This window comes from Heptranchias perlo, chromosome 23 (assembly GCF_035084215.1).
Source record: "Heptranchias perlo isolate sHepPer1 chromosome 23, sHepPer1.hap1, whole genome shotgun sequence".
NCBI classification, from domain to species: Eukaryota; Metazoa; Chordata; class Chondrichthyes; order Hexanchiformes; family Hexanchidae; genus Heptranchias; species Heptranchias perlo.
This window is the reverse complement of record NC_090347.1, coordinates 19905124-19929679: the sequence shown is the minus strand read 5'-3', so window position 1 is coordinate 19929679 and position 24556 is coordinate 19905124. Positions and strand designations below refer to the sequence as shown.

The window sequence follows — 24556 nt, the reverse complement described above, 5'->3', positions numbered from 1 at the left end:
CATCTACCCACTGAGGAGAGCGAGACAATGTGTCTTCAACTTCTACAGAGTTGTAAATTTACAAAAAATAGTTTGTGCTTAAAAATGTCAATGTTACTCACACATTGCTGGCTGATGAAAAATATCTTAGATGCTAAAGAATTCAAAATTTGTTAGAATTAGAATCGAATTGCAAGATTATGAGTGATGTGGAGATGCACCGGTGATGGACTGGGGTGGACAAATGTAAGGAGGAAGCCTCCGAAAGCTTGTGATTTCAAATAAAACTGTTGGACTATAACCTGGTGTTGTAAGACTCCTAAGATTATGATTAACTGTAGTGATCTATATGATGCAATATCAATAAAAATGGTTTGGTTCTCAAATGTTTCACATTAGAATGGCTTTTCTCAACTTACAGATCTGCGTTTTCTGCAACTAAAGGCTATCAGCATCGAAAGACATTTTCATCTTTCAATGTGATGCTCTGCATTGATGTCCCAGTACAGTGTGCCACAGGTGGAGCTTGTACACTTGGTGCTCCAGACAATGAATTTCCAAACTCAGGCATGCTGCTAGAGGGAAGAAACCAAGTGGACAGTAGAGGCATGCACACATGGACTGAGAGAAAATCAGAGGGAGAGACCCTTGAGTCACTCTTGCAATCCTGAAAGCCAGCATTTTTAGAATTGCATTGGAAAAGGGCTAGCAGCAGGTCGCCTGGTTGCTCATCTAGAGAAGGTGAGTGACACTGAGACACCAAGAAAGAGTAAGGAGAGAAAATACATTGTGGAAAGAAAATACATTGAAGAGAGAAAATCTCACCCTCAAAAGAAATTATATATAGACTAGTCGATATCCCACGGTATTGTACACAAGGAGTGAAGACCAATTGTAGTCTTCAGGTGAAGTGGGGTTAGAGGATGGCGTATAATTCAACCGGGGTGCGTAGATTCTATCCTTTTTTCCATATAATGCCTTGATTTTATATAATTATTTATAATCAAAATAGCAAAACTTAGGGCAATTTGGGAAGTTGAAAAGTAGAGTTGGTTGGAGCATGGGAGTTTCTCTGCAGCACAGGTTGAGAAGCTGGACATTCAAAACTGAAGCCTTATAGCACCACCACTAGTGGGAGAATGTAATTACAGCATGACAAATTTATAGAAGCAGTTTCCATTATAAATGTGGACATATGAATTTAGAAGGGAAGTGCACAAGTACATAAGACCTTTAATATATTACTAGTTGATCTCCTGTGCTGTGCAATCTTCAGGTGAAATGGGGTTAGAGGCTGGGCAATATTTGGACAATGGCTGCAGATGTAATTCAGGCCCATTTTAACGTTATACATTCTGTCTTTACTTTTATACTTCCATTATAAATTCCTATATCGACATTTACAATGGAAACTGCTTCACTGAGGAGAGGGTGTAACTACAACGTGACAATTTTACATGGTAATTGCCATTATAAATATGGACGTAAGAATTTAGAATGGAAAAAGTTGACAGGAATTGTGTGAAAACTTACATTTTTAAATATATTAGATACATATATGTATCTGTAGAGTTGGAGAAAAGTAACCAAAGAACTTTGAGTTGGTAATACTTGGAATAAATAAAATATCTTTAAAAAAGTTATCATTTTGATTTTAGTGCAGGATTGCTATAGCAGTCCAAAGGACATTGACTCCTAATTAATTGTTGTTTAGACTTTTGTCTGTACTTGGTACAGTATAAGCACAAAAAAAAGTTATTTTAAGTATTGTGTTCCAAAGGAATTTTAATATCTCATAATACTAGTTCATTTGTGTCTAACAAGCCATAAAAATTTGCTGTAAATTTCATAACTAGATTTCTGACCAGTTTCAAACATCAGGTCTTGATTACATTTTTAAAAATGTTCAGAAAACATGTCCATGGACTCATTTTCTAACCTTACATCAGCAGTAACCTTTTCAAAACAATTAGACAGGCCAGACAATGCAGTCTGATTTTGTAGCTGGATTCACATCTGAGCAAATGAAAAACATGCTGATCCTTTTCACTCAAGTAGGTTTTCCTCCAATATCATATTATCCCCGTGGGAAAAAAAAATATCATCTGTACAGCAGGACAGTAACACCACGCCACAAGGGGGTTGAGTGAATTCAAACAAAAGACAGGACAGGGTTAGAAATATTACAAAATAATGACAAAAACCATTGGCTGAGCAGTCACTGTCACAGCGGCTGGTGTTTCTGTCTCATTACGTTCCCAGGCAAGGAGCTAGAGTAGAGATAGTCAGATAGCATAGGTCAATAACAGAGCAACTGAACTCAGTAGAAACATTTAGCAAAGAATGAAGATAACTTTGATCATTACAGTTTTTCTCACTGTTTAAATGAACATTTCTTTAGAATTAGCAACTGATAATATTATGAGATGGACGAGGAAGCATTACTTGCGATGGACTTGCCCCCTTTAAGACAAGCTTTCTGATCTGCTTTTTATTTTCGGGGTTAACGTTGCTAAATTAGAAGCAGCACTATTTTCATTGAAATAGTCGTATGTTGTAATATTATCTTTTTCTCTGTAAAGAAAAAACCTCAGATACCCATGTTATTTTAACATATCAAGGGCTACTTCAAAACTTCAGACAAAAAAAATTAAAGGATGAGAAAGGAGCGGGTCAAAACCAAAAGTCTTGATTATCCTTACAATCTGAGATTCACTTTCTAAAACACAGATTTCATTGCAGATAAAATATTTCTGTCATAATATATACCAATCTGTGTAGGGATGTGGAATTCCACACTGAACCAACCAAGGTGTTGAGAATGTAGATCCCTGTATATTAACCATATTGCAAATGAAAACAAGTCTGGGTTATGTGTCGCATAAGTTTCCTTTTTAGTTACTGCAGAGACAAAAAAATAAACCAATATGTATCAGAATGTGACTGTATTACTGGAATTTGTTTCGCTACAGGTTAGTTAGGAGTTAGATCCGTCACCTGCTCCAGAATGGCTGATAACCTACACAAAGTATTCAGAGGTTTAGCAATGGTGCCCTGATTTAATTGCATTTCAGGGATTTCTCTCTTAATTTCTGATCTACTCTGAAGCTGTATCTAAAAGAACATGATGGGCAAGGGGTGGGAAGTGGGATAGCCTTCCAAGTTTATCCGATAGCAGCCCCTTCACAATAAGGAGATGATGCTGACAGCAGCCCTAACTATGATAACACCATTGTAATATAAATGAGATGATGCTGCTGCCATTGGAGGGAGACAACCATCTCAAGAGGTTTTTTTTTTGACAGGACCAACAGTGCAATTTGGCCACAAATCTAAATGCTGATTGCACCACTCATATAGCCAATGATGGAGTTTGGTAAATTGCTGTTCTCTGCAGTCCTTCTGTAGCCAACAGGGAATGTTGAGCAATAATTCCTGGAGCGCTGGCAACACTATGCACAATCTTACACTGAACAAAACCTAACCAACAATATTAATCTTTGAAAGCTTGTTGAAGTTATGGGTATTACCTTGTAACCTTGGTTAATGCCATTGATGAACTGAGGGCTGGGTGGTGTCCATGTGAATCGGATGGTTGTAGAGTTAATGGGTTGTGCTTGCACATTTCCTGGAGGCACTGTAGGAACTGGGAAGAACAACAGATAAACTTCAAATTGGTTCCACAAGAAAAGGGAGAATTGGAGAGTAAATGGTCCTTCGAGACAAAGCATTCACACAAATAGAATAATAAATCATTTTGCAATCATTGCTGATGTGTACATAGCCCTGTTGTGATCAGTATGGTTCAGAAGTCATGTTCCTGCACTATGTTTACTTTGAAATTGTGGCTTGGAACTCCTAATGACTTCTTCTGCTATCAAGGTTGATCACAAAGGATCCAAATAAGAATGATTTGATTTACATCAGTATCATGTAATTTGAATGTGCAGTTTATTTTCTATTTTCTCTTTTGGGGGTTAAGGGTGTGGATTGACATCATCTTATGTGGGAGTGCAATGTCTTTTCTCCTGCAGTGGTCACATCGGTCCATGCAATTATGCATCCAAGCAGGTGGAGTGGCTGGTCCCTGTTCAAGACACCATGTCTAATACTTTCTCCTACTGGAAGCTCATGGTCTCCACTGAGAATTTCCTTGAAGCATTGGTCATTGCAGTGGGGGAGATTGAACCTGTGTCCTACTGCTCTGTGGTGCATGCATGCACTATCATGTGAATGTGACATTTATTTTACCTTTCTCAATATTTGCTGAACTTGTTCCCATTCTATACTCTCTCTAGGACTGCTTTTCACCATCAGAGAGGACATGAGAATCTAGGCTGCAGACTTCTGTACCACTGCTCTCAGTATTACTCAATGATTGCCAGCAGGAGGTGAGAGAAACAATCTGCCCTTTGTGCTTCAAAAAGAAAGCCTCTCTTGAATACAATGCTGAATAAAGGGCCTGGGTGAAAATTAACATTTAAGTCATCTTCTCCATTAGCCTTAGAGGGCTGATCGTGCTGCTGGTTCTCAACATGCAAGTCTCATGCTCCCATTGGGAACCACAATGTAAACTTGCCAGATTGGAGTGTAGAAAGACCCAGTAAAATACAGGTTTTCCCAGTGACTGATCTTAGCGAGTCAGGCAAGTTTACATTGGGATGCCACTGGGTGCATGAGAACCACATGTCAGGAATCAGTGGCACATGTAGCCCCTATAGGTCCATGTAAAAGCAGCTATAGTCATAGTACTAAGGAAAACAACACTACTTGAGCGTAACCCAACAGTGTTCAAAGACTAGAATCGGTTCTGGGCTAACTGGATTTAATTTGAATCAAATTGGATTTTAAGTATGCATTAAGAATGTTGTGTCCTCTCCTTTATTGTGCATGTAAATTCACACAAAAATGTGCAATTTACAAAGAATTGGCTGAGTTTCCTGAATTGCTAAATTTACCAACAAACCATCTGCTACATTTACTAAATGTTTTGATGCAATCCTCGTCAGTGATTTTAATGTCCAAACTGGTGATAGTACTTTTACTAAAGCAGCGCCATTTTGTGGCACTTTACCCTTCCTTCACTCTCCCCCCTCCCCACCCCACCACGAGCCCTCAGTACCCACCCCCTTGCAGGGTCCATTCAGTGACAGTTGGGCTGTAGATTCCCAGACCAGCCCCATTATAGGATGCAACTGCAATCTCATAATTGGTCCAGATGATGAGGTCTTCAAGTAGGAAATTATTGACATCAGAATTGGTGATATTCTTATACTGGTGCTCTACAGGTAAACCTGCCAAGCAATACCTACAAGGAGACAAGAAAAGTTCATCATACAACTGATTTAGCACTTTTCCTAGGTACTTTTGAGTACTATGCACATCAGAGTATGCACAAAGTGTACTGTAATAAGAAAATATCATGCTGTCTGATTCCAATAAAAAGATATTTTGGCATAGCAAAATGTTTTCACATTAAAAACTCTGAATTGGCCCCGTCTTGTTGACTCTTGAACACAGTTTTCAAGTTAAGTTACCAAGGCACAAGAAGACAAATACAAACACAGCAAAGTATAACTTATAAGCAATTCAAAGTAAAATACAAAAGGAAGCAAAGAAAGCTCATGTTTAACATCAAACTTTAAGGGCCATCAGGCAATAATACATTTTTTAATTGATTTCCCTTTGTTTCTTCAAAACAGGATATTGCATCATTTTCTAGCTTGTTAATATTTTTTGTCAGCTCTGAATTGCTTTTTGCAATGGAAACGAAAGAGAAAATGTATCCTCAAAAATTAAGGCCATGTTTATCGTCTGTAAGCTTCATCCATTAAGACAGCAAGATAAGGATTCTGCTCTGAGATACCTGATAATGTAACCCTTCAGGGCTCCATTCTGATGGTTTTCTGGTGGTGGCTGCCATTGAATCATAATAGACTGATTGGTTCTGCCACTTGCAATGACGTTTTGTGGGGATGCACTTGGCGGTTCTTCAGGGAGTGACAACCTGAAAGAATTTATACCATTTGGTTATGAAAAATATACGGTTAGAGATAATATTCATTTTCACCAAAACAAAAGTTAATGGACCTGAAAAAATAAAAATGGGGTGCACCCAACATGCTATACCTATGGCTCATGAATTTGTTGCAGTTCTTTAGTGTTTAAGAATAGTAGATGTTGGTAATATGGTAGCTATTGTATTTGATAAGCTCCCATACCAGAGATCTATGGCTACAACAAATCTTCTTGGGATCAGTAGGAAATTGCAAATTAGATAATGAATGACTAAATAGTAGGAAACAAAGGCCAGTTTGTGATCAGTGGTGGCAGTTCCAATTGGAGAGTTGTGACATGCAGAGTATCCTAGTGATTGGTCCTTGTATCTGAGTTCATAATATGCATATACAATCTCAATTAAATTTGTGGCATATCACAATTCATCTTTTAAGCCAACTGCACTGTATTGGAGGCTAGCCCTTACCTCTCAGTCTCTCTACTGTATTGGCCCTTTCCGACATCATTCACAGCACAGATACGGAACTGATAGGACCTGGCTGGAATGAGTCCCCTGACCATCAGTTCCATGGATTCGGGGTTAACGTTCATCAGATGAACAGTCCAAGGGGAATCTGTAGCAAAAAAGGAAGGTTTTTTTTTTGTAAGTACTCAGTTTTTGACTTTAAGCGAAATATGGGACAACGAGAAGGAGTGATGTATGGACAGAGAACAAAGGCTATTAAGTTTGCAGAGTGTCACTTTGTTTTCACTATTCTTTGAACAGTTCCCCACCCCCTCAACAACAACTTGCATTTTAATAGTGTCTTCAACATAATAAATGTCTCCAGATGCTTCACACATAGTAGGCACAGCACAGGAGAAGGCCAGTCGGCCCATCGTGCCTGTGCCGGCTCTTTGAAAGAGCTATCCAATTAATCCCATTCCCCTGCTCTTTACCCATAGCCCTGTAAATTTTATCCAATTCCCTTTTCAAAGTTACTTTTGAATCTGCTTCCACCACCCTTTCAGGTAGTGCATTCCAGATCACAACAACTCACTGCATAAAAAATTGTTTCCTCTGGCTCTTTTGCCGATCACCTTAAATCTGTGTCCTCTGGTTACCGACCCATCTGCCACCAGAAACAGTTTCTTCTTATTTACTCTGTCAAAATCGTTCATGATTTTGAACACCTCTATCAAATCTCCCCTTAACCTTCCCTGTCCTAAGGAGAACACCCCAGCTTCTCCAGTCTGTCCACGTAACTGAAGTCCCTCATCCCTGGCACCATTCCAGTAAATCTCTTCTGCACCCTCTCTAGGGCCTTGACATCCTTCCTAAAGCATGATGCCCAGAATTGAACACAATACTCCAGTTGAGGCCTAACCTCAGTAGTAAAGAGTTAGCAGAGATGACCAAAATCATGGTCGGAAGGATGGGTTTTGAGGAGAAATAAGTTGCAAGAAAAGGAGATCTAGAACTAAATCTAACCCAGGCAAAATCTAGTATCCCTACTCCAGGCCCCAGCTGAGTTCAGCTAACAACTGATCGGGGATCAAACCTGGATTTTCTGTCATTACAAACAGTTATCGGGGAGGTAGGCAGCATTTTCAACAAATGTCCTAATGAACAGCAAGACTTCTGATCTGCCATAGTGGAGTATGCAAATATTTACAAATACAGCTCTGAAGAGGTTCCCCAAATATCCTAAAAATTAATCTCAATTTCATTAAAGACTAAATTATTAGGTAAAAACATTTTATTCAAAATTATGTTTTTATATCAACAATATTTCATTGTGATATTTTGCAATTTGTCTTGTACTGTGATATCTGAATTACAGCTCAGATGTTACACATAGAGCAAATCAACTTCTAAGACCGGTTCAAGTTTGAGTCATTCATTTATTGCAGGAATGATATTTTAATAATATTAAATATTATGTGCATTTATATTGTGTCTTATGATGTTGAAACATTTCTAGGAGTTTCAGACAATGAATTACTTTTGGAGTGACAGTTACGCTGGCAAACCCAGGGCCACTGATTTATCATGGCTGATGAAATCAAATTCCATTTTTATGAAAGAGATTCTGAAAGATTTTCTGCGAGTATTTCCATTTTTCCTTGGAAACTGTGTATCTGCGGCTTTGATTAACCAGATACCAGTAAACCTGCCTCACAGATTCACACGAGGATCAATTTGCTAGTGAGCATCTGTATTGTGCTTCAAAGTATCTGAATTCAACCATGAAATCTGTGGAGTCAACTTCAGAAAGTATGTTCTATGACAAAAACTAATATATATTTATAATAATGTTTTATATTTACACCAATATACCAATTTAGGGCTGTCTCAAGATAATATTTACACCCAATAGATACATAACAATGAGATGTTAAATTGAGCTGATTTAGAACTACAATTAAATAAATTAACATTTGTAAAGGTGAGAATGGGATAATTAATCCACTGTCTAAATATGCTTTGTGGCCAGGAATTGGCAATTACAAGGGAATTTTTCACATTGTGCACTTTACAAAACTGGTTTCTGCAGAAATGAATGGTGACTGAAAAGGAATATGAATTCTCACTTCGTATAAAAGAAATGCTTAATGGTTATACATTGAAGTGATAACAGATTTTAGCACAGTTTCCTCTTAGTGTTATATACACTGAATATGCTAATACCATCACCGAAACCCTTATGCTAGCAAAAACCAACTGGATGGCTGCAGAAATTGCCAATTTTACATTAACCCCAGATGACAAGAGGCAGACAAAGCTGTCATAAACCTCTGATAAAGACTGACCTGTCAGTCTGCAAGATATGACATGGGCGGATGACGATTGATTTCTTTCTTCTGCTTTACACTGGGTGCTCCCTAACTCTCATGATAATTACACCTTCGCAGCTGCAATTATCTTCAATAATATATGGCATGGGTTACATGATGTTTAAGTTCCAATAGTGGCTCATCAAGTTAGCACGTTAAAAAGAGTGAGAACAAGAGAAAACGGGAACATCCAGCCAACAGGTTTTATATGTTGCAGCCAATCTACTGTCCACAATGCCCCATACCGTACCTGACCAATGGGCAGTGCCTGAGAACACCATGGCCATTCTCCCTCCTTACTTCCTGCCTCTGACATCCCCAATCGAGGTTGTCATCGTTACATAGGTCAGAGTCCAAAGTGCAATTTATTATAAAAGATAATTCCTAACTATCAGGACAGTATTACGAAATGAATTTTAAACATGTTTACATTTGTACAGAGTAAAGTGAATATTCATAGCATCATGGACATTTTTGCTTTTAAATTTACCAAAAAACAGCACCACAATGAAGATAGCATGCACTCTTAAGAATGTGTTGCTGCATCACTCACTGTTTTCAGACACTTCCAAAATGTAGTGAATCAGGGGGCTGTTCCCATCAAATGCTTTTGCCCATGTCAGGGAGATGGCTCTTTTTTCACTGGAACTCAGCTGGGCAACCAGGTTCTCTGGAGAGTGTGGGAGCTGCCTGTAGCAAGAAAGTAAAGCAAGAAGAAAATAAATAAAAGTGCATTTTTTTTTAAACGGAGTTACTTGCCCACCAGTTTTTTTTTTCAGATTGTCTCCTCATGTGCCTGAATTCAGTCTCCAAGTCTTACTAAACACTGGCCCAATACGATTCAAGTGGCGTATATCATGCTGCTTTTATACCCTAATGGAAGCAGTTCAGCAATTGAGCCAGTTCCGATTGTTGCTGAATCTTGTGCATTGATGCTTAATATAAAGTTCCATTCATGATTATATCAAGCTGGATGGAAACTTCCCTAATGTCGGCGCAAGGTAACTGATAACTGATGGCAAGTACTGTTGGTGGGAACATTTTGGAGTTCCTGGCTGCACAGTTTACATAGAATATACAGCACAGAAACAGGTCATTCAGTCTAACTGGTCCATGCTGGTGTTTATGCTCCACACGAGCCTCTTCACACCCTTGTTCATCTAACTCTATCACAGCATAACAACAACAACGACTTGCATTTATATAGCACCTTTAACGTAGTAAAACGTACCAAGGCGCGTTACAGGAGCGATTATCAAACAAAATTTAACACTGAGCCACATGAGGAGATATTAGAACAGGTGCCCAAAAACTTGGTCAAAGAGGTAGGTTTTAAGGACCATCTTAAGGGAGGAGAGAGAGGTGGAAAAGTTTAGGGAGGGAATTCCAGAGCTTAGAGCCTAGGCAGCTGAAGACATGGCCACCAATAGTGGAGCAATGAAAATTGGATACATTTCAGGTACAAGGAAGCGTTCAATCATCAATTAAACTGCGCAATACCAGCATTGTTGCTGCCGATTTAATTCCTTCTACACTTCTCTTTCACATTAGGGGCAGGTTAAATAGTTTTAAATTATGGTTACACAATTTGGTGGGGCCCACCACAGTCTGGCCTGCACGAAACATCTTGTACCTTCTAACGACAGTACAGTAATGACAGTTCAATGAGACGGCTAAATGCCTATTATGAAAACATCAAGATGACTAAGATCAGAGCATGTGGAATCTGGGGACAAGTAGCAGAATGGATAGCAAGCTGGCTACAAAACAGAAATCAGAGAGTCGGGGTTAAGTGTAGTTACTCAGACTGGAAGAAGTTGGGAAGTGGTGATCTGCAAGGTTCGGTGCTGGGATCACTGTTGTTCACCATTTACATAAATGATTTGGACTCGGGAATCGGAAGTACAATTTCAAATTTTGCAGATGACAACAAATTGGGGGGTACAGTTAATACTGAGGACACTGTTGCAATAACACTGTCAGAGGGAATTGCTTGCTAAATGCTCAATTTTACATTAAAGGCGTTGTCATGAGAAAATGTTCGGGCGGGATACGTTCCTTCAGCGGTCCTCTCTGTGCTGGGGCCCCGCCTCCATCAACCTTCTATTCCTTTCTCCCTCGTGTGTTTATCTAACTTCCCCTTAAATGCATCTAGGCTAAACGCCTCAACTACTACTTGTGGAAGCAAGTTCCACGTCTAACCATTCTCTGGGTAAAGACGTTTCTCCTGGCATTCCCTGTTGGATTCATTAGTGACTATCTTATATTTATGTCCCATGGTTTTAGTCTCCCCCACAAATGAAAACCTCTTCACTGCATCTACCCTATCAAACATTTTCATAATCTTCAAAATCCTTTAAGATGCTCCTTAAAAACTACCTCTTTGACCAAGCTTTTGGTCATCTGTCCTAATATCTCTTTATGTGGCTCGGTGTCAAATTTTGTTTGATAATCGCTCCTGTGAAGCGCCTTGGGATGTTTCACTATGTTAAAGGTGTTATATAAATGCAAATTGTTGTTGCAAAGACCTCCATCTGGTCACTCTTCAGCCTTCTCTTTTCTAGAGAAAAGAGCCCCAGCCTGTTCAATCTTTCCTGGTAGGTGTAACCTCTCAGTTCTGGTATCATCCTTGTAAATCTGTTTTGCACCTTCTCCATTGCTTCTATGTCCTTTTTATAATATGGAAACCAGAATTGTGCACAATACTCTAAATATGGTCTAACCAAGGTTCTATATAAGTTTAACATAACTTCTCTGCTTTTCAATTCTATCCCTCTAGAAATGAACCCCAGTGCTTTATTTGCTTTTTAAAAAAAAATGGCTTTATGAACAAGCATCGCTACTTTTAGTGATTTGTGTATCTGTACCCCTAGACCCCTTTGTTCCTCTACCCCATTTAGACTCTTGTTTTCCAAGGAGTTTGTGGCTTCTTTATTCTTCCTACAAAATGCACCATCTCACACTTATCTATATTGAAGTTCATTTGCCAATTACACGCCCATTCTGCAAGTTTTTTAATGCTTTCTTGTATTTTGTTGCAGTCTTCCTTCCTCAGTATAAATTATACCCCCCAATTTGGTGTCATCTGCAAAATTTGAAATTGTACTTCTTTTATGTAAATGGTAAACAACAGTGATCCCAGCACTGAACCTTGCGGATCACCACTTCCCAACTTTTTCCAGTCTGAGTAACTACCCTTAACCTCTACTCTCTGTTTTCTGTTGTGTAGCCAGCTTGCTATCCATTCTGCTTCTTGTCCCCAGACTCCATATGTTCTGATCTTAGTCATGAGTCTACTATGCGGTACCTTATCAAAAGCTTTTTGAAAATCCAAATATATTACATCGACTGCATTATGTCTACTCTTTCTGTGACTTCTTCAAAGAATTCAATAAGGTTGGTCAAGCATGACCTTCCCTTTTGAAATCTGTGCTAACTACTCTTTATTACATTTTCATTTCGAGATGTTTTTCAATTACATCTTTGAGTAAAGATTCCATAATCCTTTATACCACTGACATTAAGCTAATTGTTCTATCTCCCTTTTCAAATATAGGAATCACATTAGCTGTCTGCCAGTTCTCTGCACTATTCCCTTTTCTAATGATTTTTTATATATATGTAATAATGCTTCTGCTATCTCTTCCTTAACTTCTTTTAATATGCTTTCTATCAGAACAATGTAACAAAATTCCCACTGAAGAAGGTGCTTTGGTGTCTTTTAAGGCACTGACATTGGATCATTTACGCTATAGGGTTGGCCCCGGCAACTTTTGCCATCGCAGAGAATGTCGTAGCACGAAGGTGGCTTTCAAGTGCTTTAACATTATTTCATCAAATTCCTCACTTACCTGACTCTGACTGGAGCACTGCGAGAGTCATTCCCTCCCACTGATAGCACTTTGCAGGTGTACAACCCAATATCTCCTGACCAGGTCTGAGAGATGTACAATGTTCCTGCTTCATCAAGTCGCATACGTGGGATGGCATCCACGTCAATCACAGCCCCATCCTTCTGCCACACGTATCTGCATAAGAAGAAAGGAAGAGAGTGACACAGCACAGAAATGTCATAGGATTAACACAGTAAAGTGGTATATTGGAGAGCAAGATTACATTTTTTTTTGTTTTTCCATCACAGATTGCTTGTTTCCAATAGCAACCATCAGCCAGGAGCTGAACAGGCGTGATCATAGATTTTTACTTTGGTCAACAGGATGTCTGACACATGCACAGAAACTTCCAACGCACTAATAGAACCTGAGGGAGTACCTACCAGGGCCTGGAAGTTTTCCCACTCAGCTCCAGATAACTCTAAAAGCCAATGCTCTAACAGATTGGATGGTTCTAGCTGGGACGTCACCTACAAGAAAGCTACGGTCTGTCGGGTCAGACACAAACTCAGTACAATGCTCTTTCCAGATCATGAGGATGCCCTCTCGAATTTGTTGGAGAGCATTGGATTTGACAGTTATTTGCACTAGGTCAGTGGAATTGATTTGATCACAACTGATAATGGACTTTAGCTAACCAAAGAACAATTTTTGTGTAAGTGTGCACCCTTGCCGATGAATGTGACCTACTTCATGTCTCTAATGATCCTCCTGGCCTCGCAACATGGTGTATCATGCAGCAGCTCCTGATCAATTCTAAAAGGCTTTTAATACTGCTTTTTTTTTCTCTTCTTAGCAGCTGTCCTTCCCTTTGCAGTTACCTTAACAAGTGTTGTTTAGTGAATGAGCACCCAGCAGGCTTGAGCTTCAATTTGTTTATGTTTTCAGCTGCAGAGGCAAGAAAATCTCTGGCACCATCATCTGCAATCGAGTCCACCCTACTGGCAGTCACACTGACCCAATCCCAAGCTTTGAGGTCACCAATATCCTTCTTGTGGCTCGGTGCCTTAGCCTGATCACTCACAGCACAGATGCCATCAGCCACTCTGACTTGGCGGTGACCTTTTCTCTGAAGTACCCCCTCTAGCCCAATACAACTGAGAGCTTCCCTCTTAAAGAGAGCAGCAACCGGCTAGTGCTCTGAAATTTCCAGCAACACTGAACACTGTAATCGGAAAGTAAAGGACATGCCAAGCTATTCAATTGCTATGTCCTTCCGAGCCCCGTGTCATACCCTGTAATTAATGACCCTCAGAAAGGAAGCAACAAGCGCTGCTGGAAGTGGATTTTGCATCACTTTTAAGCTCCAAAATTGTCATATTCAAATAACCATAAAGAGTAATGCACAGATAGATAACCTTTCTGCGAGACTATCCAGAATTGTACCTGTAGTCTTGGGGGATCTCCAATGCTCAGCACCATGCAGCTTCTGAGAAATGACAATGGATCCCATAGACTTCATTATTAACTAGAGGAATGAGTGAGGACAGCATAAGGACTGTAGCCATTGGCTCTTCAGAAATCTCACCAAAAACCATACCTGATTACAACATTAGGGTCATGGGTCACGCCACAGGTTAGCACTGCCATGGTTCCCTTGATTACGCTTTGTTCCTGCGGGGGATTTGTGATACGAGTGCGAGCTGTAAAACAAGTTATAAAAATTAAAATCTACCATTATTTGGGTCGTTATTAACATATTGGTCGTCAGTTACCTTTTAAAAAAATTGATTCTCAATGCCTTTCCTGTGAAAAAACAACCTCCATCAACAAGGACTTGGAGGACAGACTGGATAAGGTACCAGACCCGAAAAATCCTGATTTCCACCCGGTGGGGAAGGCGGCCCACGAATTTAGGGTTGAACCCAATTACAATGGGATTCCATCCTATTGAGACTGACCTTTTACTTTTCAGTCAATTGGGTTCTTCTGCCCACCCATCCCCGCCTTCCCTCCCCCCAGTCAAGAGGATTTATCTGGGGGAGTTTGCGGGGAGTTCCCCAGCTTCGCCAGGAAACTCTGTTGTTGAAGCCTTCCAACAGAAAGCTGGCGCGAGTCCTGTAAAAAGGCTCAAGCCTTTGCTGAAGAAAGCCTCTTGGAGGGGATCGATTACCTTCCCAAAGAGGCCCATTTGCTCCACTGGTAGCAGAACATTTGAAGAAGAATTTCTTCGGGACCTCGCCAGACTATTCTCTGCCATCAGAACAGCAAGGTACTGCTTCAACGTTCCCGCAGGCAGTCTGGAGCGGATGCCAGTAATGTGCCCTTGAGATGCGATACACACCATGGTCCTGGCCATGCAAATGACTGCTTCCCTGTGATTTGGGATGGGGTCTCCAACTGGGGGCTAGGGCAAGTAGGGGATCTGCTCTGTGGGACTTGTGCCGGTGGAGTAGGCCCCCAGTAATTCCAGAGCATCATACTGTTCCATCACTCTGTCTGTGTGACGCAGTATTTTGGCAGCAGGGCAGATATTAAACCTAAAGTCTTTTTACCTCCACCTTCTTAGAAGCAGCTGAATTTCCACAATGTGCCCAACTAATTGTCAGGGATTGAATACCATATATATCAGAGGTCCTGGACTTGTTATTTTGAGTCTGGACCTGCAGAAAATACCAAGTCCAAAAGACATGTAGAAATTTTGAGTACTGAACCTGAGAGTTACAGTACTCACACAGAATCAGTAGAGGGCACTCTAACATAGACTGTTCACTCTGAGGCCTGCAGCAGAAATATTGTATAGCAGCATTATAATACGAGACATTATGGCATAGTTAACTCCTGCACTACTTTGTATAAAAAAGACACATCATATGGAATTGTGATGCCTTGTCCAAATTTACCTCGTCCAGAAGTATCGCTATTGCTATTGTTTAGTCCTTTCCTTTAATTACATTTAATTTCTTCGCAACCAACTGGTTTGACTTTGTGGAAGCAAACAACCAAAAACACATTGTGCAAAGTTACTCTGTTCTAGTGAAAATAGCATTAGTCTGGCCGTGATAGAATCAGATGAAAACCTCAAAAGAGAGAGGTTCACAGATGTTGTCCATATGGACTTCCAGAAGACACTTGATAATGTTCCGCACAAGAGATTGTTAGCAAAAATGAGAGCACACGAATTTGGAGGCAACCTTGTGACATGGGTTGGTAACTGGTTGGGAGGTAGGAGACAGGGAGTAGCGATAAAAAGTTTGTTCTCTGATTGGTAAGATGTGACAAGTGGTGTTCCCCAAGGATCTGTACTGGGACCTCAACTTTTCACCATATATATTAATGACTTGGTTGAAGAAATAGAGAGTTGCATATCCAAGTTTGCAGATGACATTAAGTTCGGAGACACAGTAAGTTGTGTGGATGGGAGTAGGAAGTTACAAAGGGACACAGACAGACTAAGTGAGTGGGCAAAACTATGGCAGATGGAATTCAATATGAGAATGTGTGAGGTCATCCACTTTAGATCTGAGAAAGACAAAATTGAACTTTTTTTAATGGCGAGAGACTAGGAGCTGTGGAAGAGCAAAGGGATTTAGGTATCCATGTATACAAATTACTAAAAGCAGGTACAAAAAGTAAACAGAAAAGGCTAATGGAACGTTGGCCTTTATCTCAAGGGAATTGGAATTCAAAAGCTTCAACTGTACAGAGCCTTGGTCAGACCCCATCTGGAGTACTGCATTTAGTTTTGGGCACCAAACCTCAGGAAAGATATGTTGGCCTTGGAGGGAGTACAGTGCAGATTCACCAGAATGACACCAGGGTGTAAAAGGTTAAATTGTGAGGACAGGTTGCATAAACTTGGCTTGTATTCCCTTGAGTTTAAAAGGTTGAGGGGTGATCTAATTGATGTGTTTAAAATGATAAAGGGATTCAATAGGGTAGATACAGAGAAACTATTTCCACTGGTGGGGGAATCCAGAACAGGGAGGCATAATTTTAAAATTAGAACTAGGTCAGTTAAGAGTACAATCAGGATGCAATTTTTCACACAAAGAATAGTGTAAATCTGGAACTCCCTCCCCCAAAAGGCAGTGGTTGCTGGGCCAACTGAAATTTTCAAGACTGAGATTTTTGTTAGATAAGGGTATCGAGGGATATGAACAAAGGCGGGCAAATCGAGTTGAGGTACACATCAGCCATGATGGGCCAAATGGCCTCCTTCTGTGCTGTAACTTTCTATGATTCTGCGATCTAACCAAATGGCGGGACAGATTCTTATTCATACGTTTTAAGGTTTGCACTTCTCTGGTTTCAGCATTCATGAATCAACCTTTATATCGGAGCACTGCAAAAGATTGCAGCCAGTTCAAAACATGGTACTCTGAATAGAACAGAGTCCCTCTGTTTATACTAAACTACTGACCACAATCACTTCATATCCTGTTGATATATAAGCTTGTATAATGGCAGTATAAATAGGTTGTCCCTAAATTTCCTCCACCATTTTCGCCACTTCCAGCGCAAAGCCACAACTAAATATATCTTCCCCTCGCCTCCTCTTTTCACATTCCGAAAGGACTACTCCCTCCATGACAACCTGGTCCACTCTTCCATCACCTCCAACACCCGCTCTCCTTCCCACGGCAGCTTCCCGTGCGAGCACAGGAGATGCAACACCTGCCCTTTCACCTCCTCCCTTTCCACCGTCCAGGGCCCCAAACACTCCTTCCAGGTGAAACAGCGATTTACTTGTACTTCTTTCAATTTAGTATACTGTATTCGCTGCTCACAATGCGGTCTCCTCTACATTAGGGAGACCAAACGCAGACTGGGTGATCACTTTGCTGAACACCTCCGCTCAGTCCGCAAGAGTGACCCTGATCTGTCGATCGCTTGCCAATTTACTTCTCCATCCCACTCCGACCTCGGCCTCTTACACTGTTCCAAGCTCAATGGAAGCTCGAGAACAGCACCTCTTCTTTCGATTAAGCACTTTACAACCTTCTAGATTTAACAATGATTTCAATAACTTCAGATCATAACCACTGCTCCCATTTTCTCAGACATCAGGTGCTGGTAATGGTTCTGATGTTGCCATTTACAGACCCATCTTTTGTTTCTTTACTTGTCCCATTACCATCTTCCTTGCCTTGCACCATCATCCCTTTTGTCATTTAATCACTCCTGCCCTACACCCTATGAGAGACCTTCCTTTTTGTTCTTTCCTTCAGTCCCCTTCCTCCCCCCATCCCCCACCTTTGCCTGGCTCTGCACTTGCTTAAAAACTGTATAATCTTCAACTTCTTCCAGTTCTGACGAAAGGTCATTGACCTGAAACGTTAACTCTGTTTCTTTTTTCACAGATGCTGCCTGACTTGCTGAGTATTTCCAGCATTTTCTATGTCTATAAATTTGTCTGTTTAGTGTTCTAAAACAGATGGGGATACAGATGAGGAAGGACACTGAACCCATTCTAACTGATTCATCCAGAATAAACCTACACAGCACCACAGCTCCAACTGTTTCTTAATGATTCCAAGGTTTTTGCCTTCCTATCTGGAAATCCATTCCGCATGCTGATCACTCTTTCTGTGAAGAATTCCCCAACATCAGTCCTAAATTTTGCCATTCACCAGTTAGAACCTGTGGTCCTTGTTCTGCTATCATGGTCTAATTTGTAGTAGTGTTCCAGATTTAATGTTTCTATACCATTTGCTATATTATACACTTCTATGAAGTTCTTTCTTTTTCACCTTCTTTCAAGGCTGAAAGGTCCAAGGTTCCAAGTCTTTCCTCAAAACTCAGTTTGCTAATGCTAAGAATCAGCCTTGTGACTCTTCTCTGCAACTCCTTCAGGGCCTGAATGTCTGTCTTATCTTTCAGTGACCAAAAACAGACACAATATTTGTGGTCACTGGATTACAGCTTTGTTCCATTTTAAGTTTTGTTTTTTTCAAAGTCAGCTTCTGGCTCTGAGACACACCAAGCAGTTAGACAACAGTGTGTGCCAAGCATGTATCATGGGCTTTAGGCTAAACACTAACATTACAGTACACCTGGGTTTGTTTTGTAATGAGACAAAGCCAAGTGAAAAACTTCAATCACAGATGCGAAGTAAAACCCATGATGAATAAACGGCTCTGAGTTCATTACTGGCATGAATATTTATTATTCAGATTGGCTCTCCATTCTATGCTAACTACATTTACTTTGCATACACAGAATAGACTGATTACAGAACAGACTGATTATAAAATAGACTTTCCTCTAGCTCAAATAGCACAGGTGGCCTGTACTGTTCAAAATCATCTCCTGTTGGTCTGTTGTGTTGATGCCACAGCTACAGCTCTGGTGCTTATGGACTGAAGGTTCTGAGAAGTAAGAAAGCTATGCCTTGATGATGGGATTAACAATTGTTATCAGCTTCCTCCAATTTCTAATTTAACATGGAGCATCTGTGGTAAGAATTCTTTCATTCAGGCAAGTATGGCAATCTCATCTCTTACCCCACACAATGAGATCTCCAGAAGCCTCATCCACTCCTCGAGAATTTGTGGCCAGACATGTGTAACTCCCTGCGTCCGAGATGTGGGAAGGGCTGATTAGAAGGCTGCCAGATTCCAGCAATGTGAAGCGAGGGAACTGGACAGACCCACTGGCGAGTACTTTCTCTCCTGTTTTTAAAAAAGAACAGAAGTGAAGAGACCATTGCACAGCGGCTGCTGTCTACACTGTGATAGCACAGCCAACCTGCAGGAAAACTATGGGACTCGAAATGCTACCCAGTCTAAAAAAAAATCCCCCATGACATGAAATCATAGTATTGTCACCTTCGGACTATAAAAATCATGAGGCACTCGTTTGCGTCAAAAATAGCAGCTGCTTTTCTTCAGCCAGTAACAGGGGACAGTAGAAATCAGCTTGGGGGGGTTCCGGGGGCAAGAGGAGGGGAAATGGGAGCGAGTGAAAATCAGCAGGTGGGAGGCCACCTGACGTAGATAGGATGAGCACAGGTCCGCAGGTCGGGAATGGGGACTGCCTGGGTTCAAAAGAAATGGGGATCAAAGATTAATGGTGGTCAAACTCTATGGGAGATCCGGGAACAGGGGTTGAATGATAGGTTACCCAACAGCAGTGCATGCTGAGAGCCCAGACTGAGTGTGAGCAGAGCTAATTCAAGAACCTGTGCTACAGGTTTTTAAACTTTTAGGAAGCAAAAGGCAGTAGGTTTGGTCGCCACCACAGGAGAACTAATGAGAACAGTTGATGACCAGCATGCATGGCTGGGTGATGCCAACATTGGGAACAGAAGGCAAAAAAGGGAATTTAAAAATGAAGAAAAAACCTGGAGTCTGTTATAAAAGTTTAACCAAATCACATCTTTTATTTTGTAAATTAAAACATTTCCCTCCCAAATGGGTGCAGAGAACAAAGAATAAAATATTACCGAGAGGAACACAGAAACAATACATTGCCAAATTAGTGTCCAGGTGAGGGGGAGGGGCACGTTCAGTAGTTTTAAACAGCAAATGCTCACAAATACATAATGTTTGCAAGTAATAGTGCAAAAGTGCAAAGAGCTTCAATGCTGAAGCCTTACAAGTAAAGAAAAAACTTAACATATTACAAAGCTCCTTATCACATTCGCCCAAAGCACTTCACAATCAAAGGACTACTTTTGAAGTGTGGTCACTGTTGTTATGCAGACAAACATAGCAACCAATTTAAGCACAGGAAGATCCTACAAATGGCTAATGATCGAATGGCCAGATAATCTGTTTCTTTTTGGGAATGTTGGTGAGTTGGCAATATTGTACAGCCATGATCCTACCCTCCATACTACGGATCAACAAACAGCGTGAACTGTGTTTGCTCTGCAAAGGAACATTTCCTTTAATGCAGTTTATTTGATCTTTCAGTGTGATTTGAGAGAACAAAACTAAAATAGTGATCAAGCGAAATGTATCAATAACGACCAGCCTTGGAATGGACACAAGTTACTTGTCGTAGTCCGGTGGTCTACTGATCGAAGATCAAGTCAGAATCATCTAATTATTGTTGGCACTGATGTTGGATGTACCATGTAGAAAGGGCTACAGATAGTGTTTCACATACCATCCATTTTACAGGGTTGCCCCTGATGGAAACAGCACAGTTGGAGTAATGACCTGGAACCAGTGTCCTTGGCGCACTGGAACCCTGTTTGAGAGGGGATTTCTTGGGTACCCCCAACTCCTGGGTGGCTAAGGTAAAAGGCTGCCTTCAGTAGCACTTTTGTTCGGTTCATCATTTGGGTCTGGCCGTGGGCATCCTGATCCCTATATCTGCCTGTAAAGACCAGGAGCATGTTTTTTGCTCTGTACAACATCAGGGAAGATCCTACTAAACTGACAAATTTATGAATGTACTCAATGCATACGTGTTCATGTTCATGTTCATGAGTCCTGAGCAACTGGCCATGGCCAATTCCAGCATCCCTGGTCGTTAGGAGAGTGAGAAATTGTGAATGGCCCTCTCTGCACACAGTGCATAAATTCAAAGTATGAAAAAGTGAGCAGCACGCAAAAGCTGGAGTTAGCAGGCTGAAGGAAATAGTACACTCATGAATTGTTTCACATGCAACAGCAGTAAATTTTAATACTTGCCTCTCTGCCAGGTGATTGCTGGTCGTGGTGCCCCTGATGTTTCACAAGAAATGATGACTGACATCCCATCAATCACTGTGCTGTCTGACGGTCCCTTAGTAATATTGGGAGGAATGCCTGTAACAACAAAAAGAAGTCAATGATGTTCTCACATTAATTCATCTCAGTATTGTTGAGTGTTCCTTCAAAATTTATTTCATGATACCGTTAATTTAATTTGTGGTCAACCAATGTTAATTTTACCTAATACACCTCTAACGGCAACTAATGGAAGCAATTAGGTTCTGTTCACAACACACTGGATTGAATACCCACAATCGCACTCCACTGCTGTAATTAGTAGAATTGCCAAACTTCCCGTATTGCCTGGTGCTCTGCTAGAATGGGGCATGAATCTCCTGGGCACTGCTGCTAGCAGCCCAGCAGAACTTTGCGCTTTAAATTTCCCGCCCTCCATGACGTCACTATTACAATAACTCACTGATAATCTATATGTATTACTGTTGGTTATGAGGCAAATCTGAGTGTTACCAGTATTACTGTTAGTTATTGGTACAATTTCAGTGAACCCTAAAGCAGGGTTCTCAATCAGGTGTTAAAAGAACAAGGAGCTCCCTGGACTTCTTGGAGAATTTTTAAACCTATTTGAGGTTCATTTAAATATGTAGACAGTGGACATTGCTACCTGTGCTCTCTAAACATATCAATTATTACTACTGGGATAGGCACTCTCAGTCACTTGTGCAGGAGAATTGGAGTTCCTGCCAGGTAGTACCAATGAGAGGCTTCAGCTACCACTCTCAGCACTGGAGACTTTAAATGGTTTGGGAAGAATCGAATTAAAACCTAATAACTATCTTCGCACGGACAACAGAATATGAGGAAATATATTAATTTAGCCTAATAACCTAACAAACCTATTTACCCTGTAAATTCTCCAATAATCTCCACTGAATTTAATTTCCACAAGCAAGGCTAACTATACTACTCAGTTTCATTCAGTATTTGATTCATAACACACTGGGGTAAGAATTTCAACTTGCCACCTGGGTATAAAACTGACGTTTGTGAATGGACTGCCCATTATAGAAACTGCCTAGTTTTTTTTCCATTGATTTCAGTGACAATGGAAATCGGATAGTTTCTATAATGGGCGGTCGATCTGCAAATGTCAGTTTTATACCCAGACGGCACGTTGAAAATTTATCCGACTATGTTTTTGTTGTTTTCTACTGGGAGGGTGACCAGTAACTTTTATATAATCGGCTTGAAATCATTTTAAAACACATGGCAGCAGCACATTTTGATTACAACTCAGAAACTTCAATGGGTAGATTTTCAAATTGCTGCCCACCTGTAAATTGGCCTCCCATTTTAGAAAATCTTGAAAATCTAACCCTAGTTATCTAATCTGCCTCTGTGAAGTCGGAAACAAGGATAAACTAATCATAAAATGTTATAAAATTCCCCTACCTATAATCTATTGCTGATAACAAACTCCAAGGTTTTAGGACTCAGCCTTGTTAGAATAGTCCCTATTCTGCTTTAAAAAAAACAATGATAAACGCATGTATGAGTGATTAATCAGTTGTTTGTGAGGGTTTGTAATTGGGTGAAAATATTGCAAATCCTGCGATAGATACAAGAAAGAAAAAAAGAAAAAAAAGAAATTGCATTTATAGTGTTCCTTTCATGCCCCGAGCACTTCACACTCAATGTATTACTTTATAAGTATAATCACTGTTATGTAGATGAGCAAATGAGATGAATGACCAATAATCTGTTTTGGTGGTGGGTGATTGAGGAATGAATATTGGTCAGGACAGCAGAAGAACTCCCTGCACTTCGCCAAATAGTGCAATGGAATCTTTTACATCCACAGGTAGTCAGGGCCTTGGTTTAAACTTACAGGTTTCAACGTAAACAAGCAATTCTTTCTGCTTTAGAAAATAAGTCGTCCAACGTGTATTGATGAGCAGGAAAGGTATGGTAATGAATCCTAATCAAAAACTTGTCCTATCTTTAGTGACGAATCCCCCCATGGTTTGTGGTATTCCATAAAGGACTCTGATACTCCTAAAGCCACACCAAACCATTTTCCCCCAAAAAACTCTCCTGAAGATTAAAGAAAACTTTACAATTAGAAGTGTAGGTCTGCAAAAGTGGAGCATCGCTCATCAATTCACAAACCTCGAATAAAGTAGAGGATAAAAATGTGAATGAAGGTAGTTAGGAGAATAGCCTAACAGATCATTTACTTACTGGTAACAGCAAGATATGTGAAGGTTTGCACTTCACCAGCATCATTTCTAGCAAAGCACTGGAACATGCCAGTGTCATCAGGGATCAGGCCATTGATCTGTAGGCTGCCATTGGACCGCACCTTGTATCTGGGGACATTTAACTTTGTGATCAGTGTTGCATCTTTATACCAATACATCGCCGGCAATGGAACACCTGCAATCACATACATCATTCATTGTATGTTTGAACAAAATGCTTCCAAGAAACATGTTTAATATGTATGCTGGTATCCTTTCATGTTCAGCATGATCTCTTTTCTGTGAGGTCGTCAATGAATAAAGAATACAGCAGACATCGAATTCAACAAGACTTTGACAGAATTAATTTAAATCAAAATACTGAAAGTATTCAAGGTTGTAAAGTTGAACAAGTAATATTTAGCGACTGGAATTGTTTAATTGCTGTCTTGTATCAGTCCGTTATCCATATCACAAACACCACCTCGACTGCATAGAAATAGTCCAGGTCTTAGTCATTCAATGCATATCTGAATTGGCCAAATTTATATTCTCCTAAAGTCACACCACTTTGCATTCTCTGCTCCTCCCAGATACAAATGTTGTGGGAGTCTCAGTGCATGCTTCATAGCAATAACACATTTCAACAGAATACATTAAGGAACAGCAGTACAGGAGTGTAACATGTTGTGATTCATCCTAGGGGATAGAAAACGGATTTGAATGAAAATAATAAATTGATCCTCTCTCTCCTGAAGGCACTGACTCGAACTGTGTTGTGGCGGCACGGATGCTGACAGTGGCCCAGTGCCTTGATAAAGAAACCAGTCTTCACTTTTGACCTTGGACAGTGAGTGTCAGTGGGTTATTCGACTACGATAGACAACATCGCTTAACCTATCCTTGCTCTCATCTGATGTTTATACATGCACTTCCTAGCAGGGGTCAAGGGCAAGCAACTGGAAATGGTAACTTTGGGTGATTGTTTCCCTGCCATCTCCAA

At 40.4% G+C, this 24556-nt stretch overlaps 2 protein-coding genes across 2 annotated transcripts in view; both read right to left on the bottom strand.

The window, feature by feature from the left end:
- sdk2b (sidekick cell adhesion molecule 2b) overlaps nt 1–24556 on the bottom strand; it is a 712889-nt gene that overhangs the window by 198922 nt on the left and 489411 nt on the right. The window contains exons 9-18 of the mRNA XM_068004137.1: nt 23555–23749; nt 21293–21409; nt 19154–19321; nt 14248–14350; nt 12666–12842; nt 9368–9504; nt 6464–6611; nt 5846–5986; nt 5106–5287; nt 3510–3625 (exon numbers count right to left, since the gene is read on the bottom strand). Of these exons, the coding sequence (XP_067860238.1) occupies nt 3510–3625; nt 5106–5287; nt 5846–5986; nt 6464–6611; nt 9368–9504; nt 12666–12842; nt 14248–14350; nt 19154–19321; nt 21293–21409; nt 23555–23749 (1484 nt within the window). The remainder of the gene's footprint in view (nt 1–3509; nt 3626–5105; nt 5288–5845; nt 5987–6463; nt 6612–9367; nt 9505–12665; nt 12843–14247; nt 14351–19153; nt 19322–21292; nt 21410–23554; nt 23750–24556) is intronic.
- The window catches only part of rpl38 (ribosomal protein L38), a 535859-nt gene that overhangs the window by 271645 nt on the left and 239658 nt on the right, over nt 1–24556 (bottom strand). The gene's annotated exons all lie outside the window — the stretch shown is intronic.